Raw genomic sequence first — 12,838 nt, 5'->3', positions numbered from 1 at the left:
TGCAAGATGAAGGGCTCTGGAGATGTTTACACCATAGTGTGAGTGTACCTATTGCTGCTGAACTGTGCACTTAAAAAAATGGTTACCTGTTATGGTAAAATGGGAACTGTTGTGTGTATTTTGGGGCTTCCTGGGTGGCTCAACTGGTAAAGAATCCTCCTGCCATGCAGGAGACCTGCGTTCAACCCCTGGTCGGGGAAGATCCCCTGGAGGAGGGCATGGCAGCCCACTCCAGCATTCTTGCCTGGAGAATCCCCATGGACAGAGGAGCCTGGCGGGCTGCAGTCCATGGGGTCACAAAGAGTCAGACACGACTGAGCGACTGAACACAGCACAGCACGTGTGTATTTTACCACAATTTAAAAAGGAAAGTTTCTTCTTCCTGTAATGAATACGAGAGGCAGAGTTTGGAGCAGATGGATGAGAGTATAAGAATGGTAGGAGAAAGGCGAAGCGCTTAGTTGGAGCTTTCACCAGCTTCCCTGAGCACGGAGACAGCGCTGCTGTTTCAGGGCTGCAGAGGGGCCTGAGCCCTGGCCCTGGCGGCCTGTGGGGAGGCTCTTCCGAGAGCTGCTGGGCCCCTGCCCTCGCATCTCGGCTCCCCTGTGCACCGGGGGGAGTGAACTCGCAGGCAGGCCCCTCGTGGGAACGGTCACGAGCTCTGTGCACGCCGAGGTCACGGGCGTGGCAGGCTGTGGTGTCCCAAGGAGTCGATAGGATTGACTGAACTGGTGGAGAGGGAGGGGTCGGGTCAGTCACCCTGTTCTTGGGCCACTGGAGTGCACTCCTGGGGGTAACTCAGAGCACCAGCACCTCCTGCCCTACACTGCCGGGTATCTGAACCTCCAGCCAGCCTTTGGGGAAGTGAGATAAGCTAATTTACACGTGTCCGGATAACCCTCTTCAAAGGGCTGTGTGATAACACCGCTTTGGGAGGCGTTCAGGTGATGCCCTCTGAGAGTAGGCTGCCCGCACTGGGCACAGCTGAAGAGGCCTGGAGAGAAGGGTGCCGTCCCCACAGCGTTCTCAGCCGCCTCACTCTCCTGTGCTTTGCAGGAAGCTCTGGGTGCCAGTTTCCCTTTAAGGTGCTCTTTCCCCAAGGAGCCCCTCTAATGACGGACCAGGTTCTGAAGCTTCACTTCAGGCTGTGGAAACCACTGCTGCCCCAGGCGTGGCCCCCGCGCTGTGCCCTCCTGGCTCAGAGCTCCGCTCCCGGAACCTGGGTGCTGTCGTCTGTCCCACGCGAACAGCCCTGGGGTCACCGGGGCTTTGGCCAGGCCTGTGGACCACTCTCTGCAGACCTGCCCCCATTCCTGGAAAAGCATGTCAGTGTGAATACTGGGCTGGTGGGGACCTTCGCTATTTCTCTGTATTCCTGTATCCTCAGCAGAAGGGAAGGTCATAAGAACTGGGTGAATAGGAACCAGAGGGAGCCTGTTGCTTTGGGAAGGTATAAAATGACATCCCTAAGGCTCAGTTTCCTTATCTGTGAAATAGGGACAATGACAGTGATTTCTCCACCTGCTTTTCCAACAGCAGCGGCAGGGGGTCTAGACTGAGCACACAGAGCCCTGAGGGCCGATGGGTGAAGAGGCTGAGGGTGGGGCTGGGCGAGGGTGCTGCCGCCAAGGTGAGATATAGCAGGAGGTGGTAGTTTAGTGAAAAAATATAAAAGAAGGTTTGTCCCCATTCTGGGTAGATATGAGTGCAGAAAAAGCTCTTCAGATCAGTGTGCATGTTCTTACATTTTAGTTGTGAATTCTATAACCACATCATTTTCTGTCTGAAATCCAGATTCCTCTTTTTGGTATAAGCTCTCCTCTTAGAGGATGTGAAGTGTGACTTTCTCTCCCGTCTCCTCTCCCCTCCCTTCACACTGAACTTGAACTGTAATCCCTGGGTAGGATTCCAATAAGGAGCCTGTCCTTTTAGCTTAGGAGTTTATTTTATGGCTGGCAGGTGATTGTGTTAAGATGAAATAAACCCCTCAGATAGTAAATAATGTGATTGTTTAAGATTAGTCTTCAAAAGCAGGCAACCATACTCTTGTAAAAATTTAACCTTCTAGCCAGGAAGTCCCATTAACTTTGGTTAACAATCTTGCTGCCTCTTATAAACTTAGAAGCAGGCCCAGAGATCAGGAATTTAATTTGAAACCTGATTCTTTTCTGTTCACAAATGAATCACGTACATTTGGAAAGAAAGAGCATTGTAGCAACATTCCTATTTAGCTAGTCTCCCTCCTCCGAAAAACAAATGGGGAAAATGGGAGAATTTTAAGGTTATCTTTCCTCCAGCTATTCTGGCCGGATGTTTACTTCCAAAGAAATGGCTTCTATGTTTAATAATACCCATCCCCTAAAAAGGGGCTTCCCTGATGGCTCAGACAGTAAAGAATCTGCCTGCAATGCAGAAGACACGAGTTCGATCCCGGGGTGGGGAAGATCCCCTGGAGGAGGGCATGGCAACCCACTCCAGTATTCTCGCCTGGAGAATCCTGTGGACAGAGGAGCCTGGTGGGCTACAGTCCATGGGGTCGCAGAGAGTTGGACACGTCTGAGTGACTGACACTACTACTACCTTCTATAAAAGGTTCTAATTTGCAGTCTGATAAGCCCTCCCCAATTATTACAGTAGTTCTCCCGTATCTGCAGGGAATACTTTCCAAGACCCCGGTGGATGCTTGAAACCATGAACAGTACCAAACTCTATATATACAGATGGTCCCATGATGTTTTTGACTTAAGGTTTTTCAACCTTACAATGGTATGGAAGCAATAGACATTCAGTAGAAGCCGTGCTTGGACTTTTGAGGTTTGCTCTTTCCGCACTGGCCGTCCTCGGTACAGTCCCGTCTTCCGATCCTGGGCAGTGGGCTTGCGGCTGCTCCCGGCAGCCATGCCATCCCAAGAAGAAGAAGCCGACGCACTGACAGACGTTGTTTTCCACTTTCAGTACAGCGTTCCGTCAGTTTTACGGGACGTGTTCCGCACTTTATTATAAAATAGTCTGTGTTAGCCGATTTTGCTCAACTGTAAGCTCCGGTACTCTTGCCCGGAAAATCCCACGGACGGAGGAGCCTGTAGGCTGCAGTCCATGGGGCCACGAAGAGTCGGACACGACTGAGTGACTTCACTTTCACTTTTCACTTTCATGCATTGGAGAAGGAACTGGCAACCCACTCCAGTGTTCTTGCCTGGAGAATCCCAGGGACGGGGGAGCCTGGTGGGCTGCCGTCTATGAGGTCGCACAGAGTCAGACACGACTGATGCAACTTAGCAGCAGCAGCAGCAGCGGGCTCAGGTAAAGGTTCTGAACACATTTAAAGCAGGCTGCGCTAAGCTGTGATGTCAGCCATTTAGGAGTGTGAAGCGCACTTTCAGTATTTTCAACTCATGACAGGTTTATCGGGACATAAGCTGCGGAAGGTCTGTACTGTGTTTTTCCCTGGACATACATAACTGTGATAAAGTTCAATATCAGTTAGGCACAGTAGGAGCTTAACAACAATATGGAATAGTAAAACAGAGCGGTTATGATGTTGCTGAACAAAGTTTATCTAAAAAAGACAGAAAATTTTATTTGTGCCAAATTGAGGACTATACCTCGGGAACAGCCTCCCAGAAAGCTCTGAGAACTGCTCCTCTCATTAGACATAAAAGCACAGTTGTATCAGTTTTTGAGACCGAGGGCTGTACATTCTACACAATCCAGATCTACCCATACAAAGCAAACAGTGGGTGATGGGTCATGGTGGCCCCTTACAAGATTAAGAAGGAAGGTTATCTCCTAAGGAGTTATCTCGTGGATGCCAAGAGAATGTTGCCTTTTATGGGTGAGCAGGTATTTCTGCCGATGGGGAGTTTTGGTCAATGCGTAAGACAGATACACGATACACACTAGAGGAGAAAGAGGAGGCCAAAGAGCAGAGAAAAAAAATTGTTTACATTTTCCTTGATTTGCCTTAGAATATGAATTTTTATTTTATGAATAATAATGTACTGTAATAAAAGTTATGTGAATGTGGTCTCTCTCAAAATATCTGGCACAAATTTAATGCCTTTTCCAGCACAACAAAGCACTTATCCACTGTGGCCGTAACTTCTGCAATTTAAGGGACAACAGCAAAGCTGGGAGGAATTTCTTTTTCCTTCTTCACAATTTCATGGGTGGAAGATTCTTTCTGACCATAGATCTTAGCAACCTTAGCAAATGAGTTTTTTCTTTCCTTGTTAAGAACTTTCACCTTTTCACTTAGAGGAAGCTCTTTACAGCCTCTCTTTGGCATATCTGAGTTGCCAGTGTTACCACGCTTGTGCTTTGGGCCATTACCAAGTAAAATAAGCAAGCATTGTGAACACAAGCGCTATGGTACCATGCCGGTAACCCCATAACCCATAGCTACTGCGTGGCTAACGGGCAGGACACGCTGGACAGGGGTTGACTCACGTCCCTGTGGATGGAGCGGGATGGTGCGAGGATTCCAGAAATGCTCGCATGCCAAAAAAGAAAGCATCTTAGACTTGGTAAAATACAGCCTAGGAGTTTTCCCTTATAAATTCCCTTTTAAATTCTGAAAAAAGTGTAGGACACTTTCTTACCTCCTCCTTTAAAAGGGCTACTGGATCTACTCTTTGAATGAAAATAAAATTTTTGTTTAGAAGAATACTAAGAATTTTATTGCGTTTCTGAAAATAACAGTGTTGGTCTTTTAACATCCCTAAGTCAGGGTTGGAGCTCATGCCGCAATACCTTCAGAGTTCAAATCTCATATGATTCTTGCTATGCTAAGACAGCTATTTCCAAATTGGGGCTTTTAAATGTGGGCTATGTTGTTCTAAGAGAAAATTGTAAAATTTAGAAAATGTTGATATAGTTTATTTAAGATTCAGTTCAGTTCAGTCGCTCAGTCGTGTCCGACTCTTTGCAACCCCATGAATTGCAGCACACCAGGCCTCCCTGTCCATCACCAACACCCAGAGTTCACTCAGACTCACGTCCATCGAGTCAGTGATGCCATCCAGCCATCTCGTCCTCTGTCGTCCCCTTCTCCTCCTGCCCCCAATCCCTCCCAGCATCAGAGATTATGCAATATTAAAATAGATCTATATGGGAATTCCCTGGTGGTCCAGAGGTTAGCTCAGTGCTTTCACTGCTTTGGGCCCAGATTCAATACCTGGTCAAGAAACTAAGGTCCCCAAGCCCTGCAGCTTGGCCAATATATATATGCATATTTATATGATTGTTTTATATACATATATATATATATATATGATTGTTACCATTAAGGAAATATTGTAGAAAGCTTGGGGAGATAATATTTTGAAGCTATATTAGGTATCAGTCTGCAGATTTACATACTGGAAATTATTCTCTTACTTTAATACATTCTCTTATATTAATACATTATGTTGTATTTTGATAGGTTTTAATTCTCTTCTCCAACTCTTTTAAGAAATCATTTTGTTTATTTAGCCTGTGCTGGGTCTTCGCTGCTGTGTGGGCTCTTCTCTGGTTGCAGCGCGGGGCTCCCCTCTAGTCGTGGCGTGCAGGCTTCTCATTGCGGTGGCCTCTGTTGCTGCGGAGCACGGGCTCCAGGGCGCTCAGGCTTCAGCAGCTGCAGTGCGGGGCTCGGTAGTTGTGGCTCCTGGGCTCTAGAGCACAGGCTCAGTAGTCTCCAGCTCTTCTCGTTCACACTTTAACAATCTTATGTGTCTTGTGTTTTTTTCCAGATTACTCTCTTGGATGCAAAACGGAGCATGAACATTGGGATATTTCTTAAGCAATTTAAGAAGTAAGATTTTTGCACACATTTGAAACTTTAGTCACACCTCTGCTGTCAGCATCAGACTCTGTGGGTGTGAGCTGAAACGCAGATTCTAATGAGGGAAAGGCACCCCTCATCCCTTCAAATTGTTTTAGGCACATGTCGTGAAGGGTCCCCAGGTGTGTGTCACTTGCTGCTGTTTTCCTCCATAAAAGCATAATCTAGTTGTTTGGGGCTCAGGGAGAATTGCCTTGGGGCATCTCTTCAAGCCTGATATGTCAGGGAATCTATAAATTCACCTGAGGTGTTGCCCCGTTAGTGGAGGATGGACAAGTGAGTCAAAGAGTGGTTAAGTTCAGGTGTGCTAACGTGGAAAGGAGAGGGCTGTGGCTCCAGGAGGTTGACCGAACTGCTTTTCTTCTCCCAGAGAAGATGCTACTGTTAGCCTCTCCGGGATGCCCAAGGGTGGTTCCCCATGGAAGGGACCTCCGGCATGTCAGGACGCCCTGCGTGCCCTGGCAGGGGGCTGTTACGGTCACTGACACGAGACCACCCGTCAGACAGGGAGGGAGGCGGGGTGGGAAGGAGGGTGGAGGCGATCTGCTTTCATTTCCACTGGCTTGTGTTTCTCGGGCACTGCAGCAAATGTGAAATGGAATCTGATTGTTGTCTTTTCAAGGTCACCTCTGTCCATCGTGGAAGATATCCATCACGGAAAGAGTGAACACTATGGATCAGAGACGTTGCGAGAATTTCTTAAGCTTTTGCCAGAGTCAGAGGAGGTAAGGAATTTGGGGCATGAGTTTTTGATGCCAAGAGCGATAATAGAGGCGTCATCTTTTTTAGGATTTTTAGGAATGTCAGAACTCACATGGAACGGGCACTCTTTTACCCAGAGCCCAGGTTTTCTCTTGTAACAGTAAAATGTTACCCAGTAGAAGGAGTACAAGTTATGGAGTTAAAGAACCTGGGTTTAAATTGACATTCCTTCCCTTAATTGAGAAAGTGGGCAAGTTTCTTAAGTCCTGTGAACTTTAGTTTCCTCACCTGTAAAGTAAGGATAATGAGGCTTACCTCATTGAATCGTTGAGATGATTAAGCCCTCATTATGCAGCTAACGTGGTACTTGGCACAGGGGAGCTCAATAAACGTTAGTTCCCTTTTCTGTCAGCTAAGGTGATCTTTGCCTAGGGTGTACCTGGGGTTGTTTGATAATGCATTTTTGTTTTAAAAAAAGGAAAGACTGACCACTTCTGAATAAAGATGCTCTAAAAACTAAGAGGTAGGTAAATTGTTAATAGATGTTGTATGTATTAACTGACTGAAGATGGAGATGGCTATGTTGACAATATAGTACCGCAGTATAAATAAAGTTACTGATTTTGGAGGGACTGAATTAACTGAATCTTTGCATGATTAGGAGCTTGATAGGATTAAAAAAAGAGAAAGACAGTTTTGTAAAACCTTCCAAAATTGTGGTACTATTTCTGAATAAGTGACCCTTGAAAAAAATTCAGTAAAAGGCTAAATAAATACGTGTTATTTGAATAATACAAAGTCCTATAAAGTAAAAAGTGTAAGTTACCCTCCTACATACGCTGCTGGTTCCTCCCTCCCCAATCTCTCTCCTTTTCCCAGACATAATTTATGGAACTTGATTTTAGCACCATTAGTAACCAAAAACAATGTATTTATGCTTTTTTCTTTTCCATCAGTGCTAACTTCACAGTGCCAAGCTGAGGGTCTTAGTGGGCGACTGGGTCTTCAGGTATTCTGAGCTGCTCTCTTCACCTCAGGTTCCTGTTTGCAGATTAATTGTCATTTTCCAAAGCCAGAATTAGTTAACGGTGCTTGTTACTGTTAGGAAAGGGTCCTACAGAGTTGAGGGTGAAGTACATTAGATCGCAGTTCACCCTGGATCCTACCTACTGAACACTCCTTAATCTTTTTTTGTGAAGAAAGGCATTCCAAAATCTTTTTTTGTAATTGAACTATATTGATTTACAGTATTGTGTTTCAGGTGTACTCAAAATCTTTTATTAGGATGGATAGCTTTAATGAATTGAGTTTTTAAGAAGATTTGGTTGCTCTGGAAATCTTATTCCTGCTTGGGCATTTCTCATGCCTGCTCCTGAGCACTGCTCCCGTACCTTCCTAACAGAGCTCTGAATTTCCAACTCAGTGGGAGTTAAGCGTGAGGGGAGGCTGCCAGCTTTATGCCACTGAAGAGGGAGGAGGTTAAATATGGTTTCCTTATTATCTTCCTTCCTGATTTAAAAATCAGAGGCAATTGAAAATTATGTTTAAAAAATCTTTAAATGCAAAGGCTGTGGAAGACTTACGGATCTTCCAAAGAAGCAACTTAGCTGTCCAACCTCTCGTTTTCAAGAATCCTGTTTTTTTGTGTGTGGGAATAATTCAGAGGAAAGAGGCGGTTAAGGACGAGGTGACCAAAACCCACCCCAGCGCTGCCCTGAGGATCCCCAGGCACTCTCATCCGCAGATGATCCGCTGACCCCAGAGACGAAACAGGGTCCCGCTGAGGCCTTGGGGTCCTGCAGGGCCTTCCGAGCCCGGGGACCCACCGTCCCCTCCCCCCGCAGGGTCCCCCTCGCTCTGTGTATCTGACAAGTTCAGTCACACTTTGCTCGTTTACATTCCCACCTCCTGGCCTTCGATGGGGCACGCCCTCCTCCGGGAGCTGAGCTTCCTGCGGCAGGAACGCCCTGACAGTCCCCAAGGCTGCCTGGCAGCCCGCCTTCAGCCCCTCCCTGGGGGCTGTGTGCCTCCCTGGGCAGGAGCCACCTCCCGACTGCTGCCCCTGCAGGGACAGGCTGGCTTTGCTGTGAGTGCTGGGCGGCTCTGGCCACCCCGGACCCCCACGCGGCGGGGGCGACCCTAGAGCCCTGGGTGGGGGGCGGAGGCTGGAGAAGAGGCCAAGGAGGAGGCAGGGCCCAGTGAAAGAGGCTGAGGAATGTGGCAGAAACACGCTAATAAATGCATCAGCAGGTGCACAACTGCGCCTTGCTCAGCCCGAGGGGTACATCCCGTGCTCGTTTTTAGCACAGGGAGGGGCCGTGCACTGACTGCGTGCCCTGAGTTCCTGGCACAAGCCAGGGCCACAGGGAGCCCAGCTCTGGCACAGAGAGTCGGTAAATCATCCCCGTGGGGGCTGGGTGTGTTTTTTTCATCCGATCCGCATGGTGACATTGTAAGCTCTTCCTCGGGTAACAGACGAGACCCTGTCCCGTGCCATAGAATTGACGGGCCATGGAGGGCGGGGGGCTTGGCCTGACTCATCTGACCCCTGGGCCACCCTCACCACCTCCCTCTGTGGAAGGAAGGACAAGGGTTTCCCACCCCCTGCCTGCTCCAGGCCAGCCCCCAGGCCTGCATCACCTCCGCTGTCACAGGGAACCGAGGCACCAGTGTGAGTGTCAGCGCGGTGACACCGTCAGCAGCAGCTGAGCTGGTGAAGGGGACCGGCGTGGCCGCCAGCTCACCCGGGTTCATGTGTTTCCTGCCCTTCACCACAAAGCTTTTTATCTGGCACATTTTTTTCGTCTTGCCTCAAACTCCTGTTTAAAACTTGTACAGGGAGATGGTGTACTTTGGCCACCTCATGCGAAGAGTTGACTCATTGGAAAAGACTCTGATGCTGGGAGGGATTGGGGGCAGGAGGAGAAGGGGACAACAGAGGATGAGATGGCGGGATGGCATCACTGACTTGATGGAAATGAGTCTGAGTGAACTCAGAGAGTTGGTGATGGACAGGGAGGCCTGGCGTGCTGCGATTCATAGGGTGGCAAAGAGTCGGATACGACTGAGCTACTGAACTGAACTGACTGAACTGAGAGGGAGATGGTGGTGGTTTAATTGCTAAGTCATGTCCATTTCCTGGCGACCCCGCCAGGCTCCTCTGTCCATGGCATTTCCCAGGCAAGACTGTAGTGGGTTGCCATTCCCTTCTCCAGGGGATCTTCCTGACCCAGGGGTCGAACCTGGGTCTCCTGCACTGCAGGTGGATTCTTTACCAACTGAGCTCCCAGGGAAGAGGGAGATGGTAGACCCAGAATGAAAGCATGTTCCCTGCCTGGGCCCCGAGATGGGGCTGGACAAGGAGCCGTGGGCTGTGCAGGAGCCGTGCCCTCTGTGGGTGCTGGTGCCCTTCCACCAGCTCAGCATCAGGGACTTGGGGCTGGAGGTGGTGCTGCTGTCTGTAGCAGCAAGCTGCCTTGCCCCTCCTGATGTTTTTATCACCTCATTCTTACCTTGTTTGTTCACTCTGCTCCTGGGAGAGGAGGAAGCCCTGGGGTCTTCTGTTGGGTGGGTCTGCTATTTGGTGGGAAACCCTGCCGTTTCACGGCCATGTGAGTGGACTTAGCCGGGATGAAGGAGGCCTGCTCTGTGGAATGCATGAGTCTTAAAGAGCAGGCTGTTTGTTGTTAGGGCAGAAACCAGGCACAGCCGGGTCATAATGAGAGTCCCTCGGCTCAGCCAAGAAAATGATGCCTAACAATGTTTGATAAATGCTTTTTGATGGTGATGAGAATACACAATAATTACAGGGTTTGTCCACCTCTCTTTTTTACCTCCCTCACTATGAAGGCACAGTAATCCCTCTTAATGAACATAAATCTCATTTTGAAATGGAATTAAGAACTGTATACATGGCGTTTAAATCAAATACTATCTTTAGTATCACTATTTTCTTAAACTCCATAAACATTTTTCACTCATTATATAAGAGAAGGCAATTAATCATTGTTCATTTACAGTTCAGCACATGTTTAATAGAAATATCTACCAAGTGTACTTAGCATGACCTGTTCTTGTGCTTCAGACAGGAAGCCGTGCTGTGATTCTCAGAAGTCTTGCCCACGCTACATATGTGGTCTTATAAAAGACACAGACAGCCCCACTCTGCCCCTGCCCATATATGGTAAATCGTTAGACTCTACTTCAGGAGGGATCAGAATTCATCCTGTGGCTTTTTCAGTTCAGAAACTAGGCACTAGTTTGGGTTTAAGTAATGCAGAAGTTCCATCTCTCCTTAAACTTAGTAAGGCTGAAAATGTAAAATTCACTTTGAGGCCCTAAAGGTAGGGGAAATAATGCAATTCTATAAATGGCTGTTTTTTTGCCCATCAGAAAGAAAATGTAGTCTTAGGGCCCAGACTTAATACTGGGGAGTCTGGGGTGTGCATTTGCACTGTTACATTTTTGTATTTCAGAAAAAATTGATGCAGATGTTTCAGTTTGGGGATCTTCACAAATACTCCCTCCTCCCTGTTTTTGAACGGTTAATTCCTGTTTTTCAAGAGGTTTAAAAATTAGGTTATTATTATGGACATGGAGGAGCCTGGTGGGCTGCAGTCCATGGGGTCACGAAGAGTCGTACACGACTGAGCGACTTCACTTTCCCTTTTCACTTTCATGCACTAGAGAAGGAAATGGCAGCCCACTCCAGTGTTCTTGCCTGGAGAATCCCAGGGACAGTGGAGCCTGGTGGGCTGCCGTCTATGGGGTCGCACAGAGTCAGACATGACTGACATGACTTAGCAGAGTGACTATATATATCGAGTCTCTTCTTTCTTTTTCCAGACAAGGGTCTCCCCTCCAGCTTATGATTTACTGAACATTTTCATCCTGGGCCTGACCCTCTTCCTGGCTCCCTTAGTAACCCCCCGAGGACTCACTCCAGTGGCTTCAGCTCTGCAGCGTGTGTGGGGCTGTTTATACCCACATGAGTGACACAGCTCTCCTCTCCCTAACTTGCTTGTTTGGGTTTCTTTGAAACAACAAACTAGTCAATGACTTTCTTTTGTCTTTCCTTAGGTCTACATGTTTATTAATTTGAATTTAGCTCTGAAATCCTTATTTTCTGGAAGGAATTCTAAGGTGGGATTTAAAATAATGCTGTATTTCAATCATTGGTCCTTTTTCCTTGACCCCCCCCTTTTCCATTTGTCTTTCAGATAAAGAAACTAAAGACGTTCAGTGGAGACGTGGCCAAGCTGTCCCTGGCAGACTCCTTCCTGCACTGCTTAATCCAGGTGCCAAAGTAAGGACCACCCATCTCTGCTCTTGGCAGCGCACGGTTCTAGGTCAACAGCCTCACACGCTACAGCTCTGCTTTTTGTTTTTCAGCTATTCCCTGCGGATTGAAGCCATGGTGCTAAAGAAGGAATTTTTGCCTTCTTGTTCTTCTCTATACACAGATATGACGATTCTAAGGAAGGCTACAAAAGGTGAGTAAATACATGATGCTTTGTGTAATTTGTTTTTATTAATTTTGGTAGCAGCCTATTTTTTAAAAACTGTTCAGATGAAAAGTTGTAGATATGGGAAGTTCCATTTCTGATACACTTTCAAAAGGGAAATGATGTGTTACCAAGGATGGTATTTAAGGTTTAGCTCCATTTACTCCCCCCGTTAATTAATTTAATTAATTGACTGGTCAATCAATTAATTAGCATATTATCCTCCAATAAAAGAAAGTTATTTCATCTCAGAAAGGGAACGTATTAGTTGCTCTGTCGTCTCCGCCTCTTTTGCGACCCCATGGACTGTAGTCCACCAGGCTCCTCTGTCCATGGGATTCTCCAGGCAAAAATATTGGAGTGGGTGGCCATTCCCTTCTCCAGGGGATCTTCTGGGCCCAGGGATTGAACCCAGGTCTCCTGCACTGCAGGCAAATTCTTTACCATCTGAGCCACCAGGGAAGCCTGTCTTTCAAGTTTAGGAGTAAGCCCGTTCCTTGCAGCGCGCTCTTGTTCCCCACCTAGATTAGCTTTCTGAACGTGTGTGTGTGTGTGTGTGTGTGTGGTATGTTTCGTGGGTGGCGTGTGGGTGGTGTGTGTGCTGTATGTTGTGTGTGGTGTGTTTAGTGTGTGTGGTGTGTGTGTAGAGTATGTGTGTGCTGCGTGTTCTCTGTGTGGTGTGTGTGTATCCTGTGTATACTGTGCATGCGTTGTGTGTGTCATATGTGTGTATGGTGGCACGTGCTCACAGCCTGGGCCCCGCCCGCTCGTGCCCCCCACGCTCTGGCCTCTGTTGGTGGCTCTGACC

General features: G+C 47.6%; 1 protein-coding gene across 5 annotated transcripts in view; it reads left to right on the top strand.

The window, feature by feature from the left end:
* FHDC1 (FH2 domain containing 1) overlaps positions 1–12,838 on the top strand; it is a 40,626-nt gene that overhangs the window by 11,123 nt on the left and 16,665 nt on the right. For 3 of the 5 annotated variants that reach the window (XM_086346229.1, XM_086346231.1, XM_086346230.1), the window contains exons 3-6: positions 5,733–5,794; positions 6,447–6,549; positions 11,746–11,831; positions 11,918–12,018. In XM_086346229.1, coding sequence (XP_086202355.1) covers positions 5,733–5,794; positions 6,447–6,549; positions 11,746–11,831; positions 11,918–12,018 — 352 coding nt within the window. Of the gene's footprint in view, positions 1–5,732; positions 5,795–6,446; positions 6,550–6,616; positions 7,050–11,745; positions 11,832–11,917; positions 12,019–12,838 lie in introns of those variants that run through there. The other 2 variants (XM_086346232.1, XM_086346233.1) reach the window with 2 other exon arrangements.

The sequence above is a fragment of the Bos grunniens genome, chromosome 17 (assembly GCF_055505025.1).
Source record: "Bos grunniens cultivar Pamir isolate PY7600 chromosome 17, Bosgru_T2T1.0, whole genome shotgun sequence".
Lineage (NCBI taxonomy): Eukaryota > Metazoa > Chordata > Mammalia > Artiodactyla > Bovidae > Bos > Bos grunniens.
This window is presented reverse-complemented; position numbering and strand designations above follow the sequence as displayed.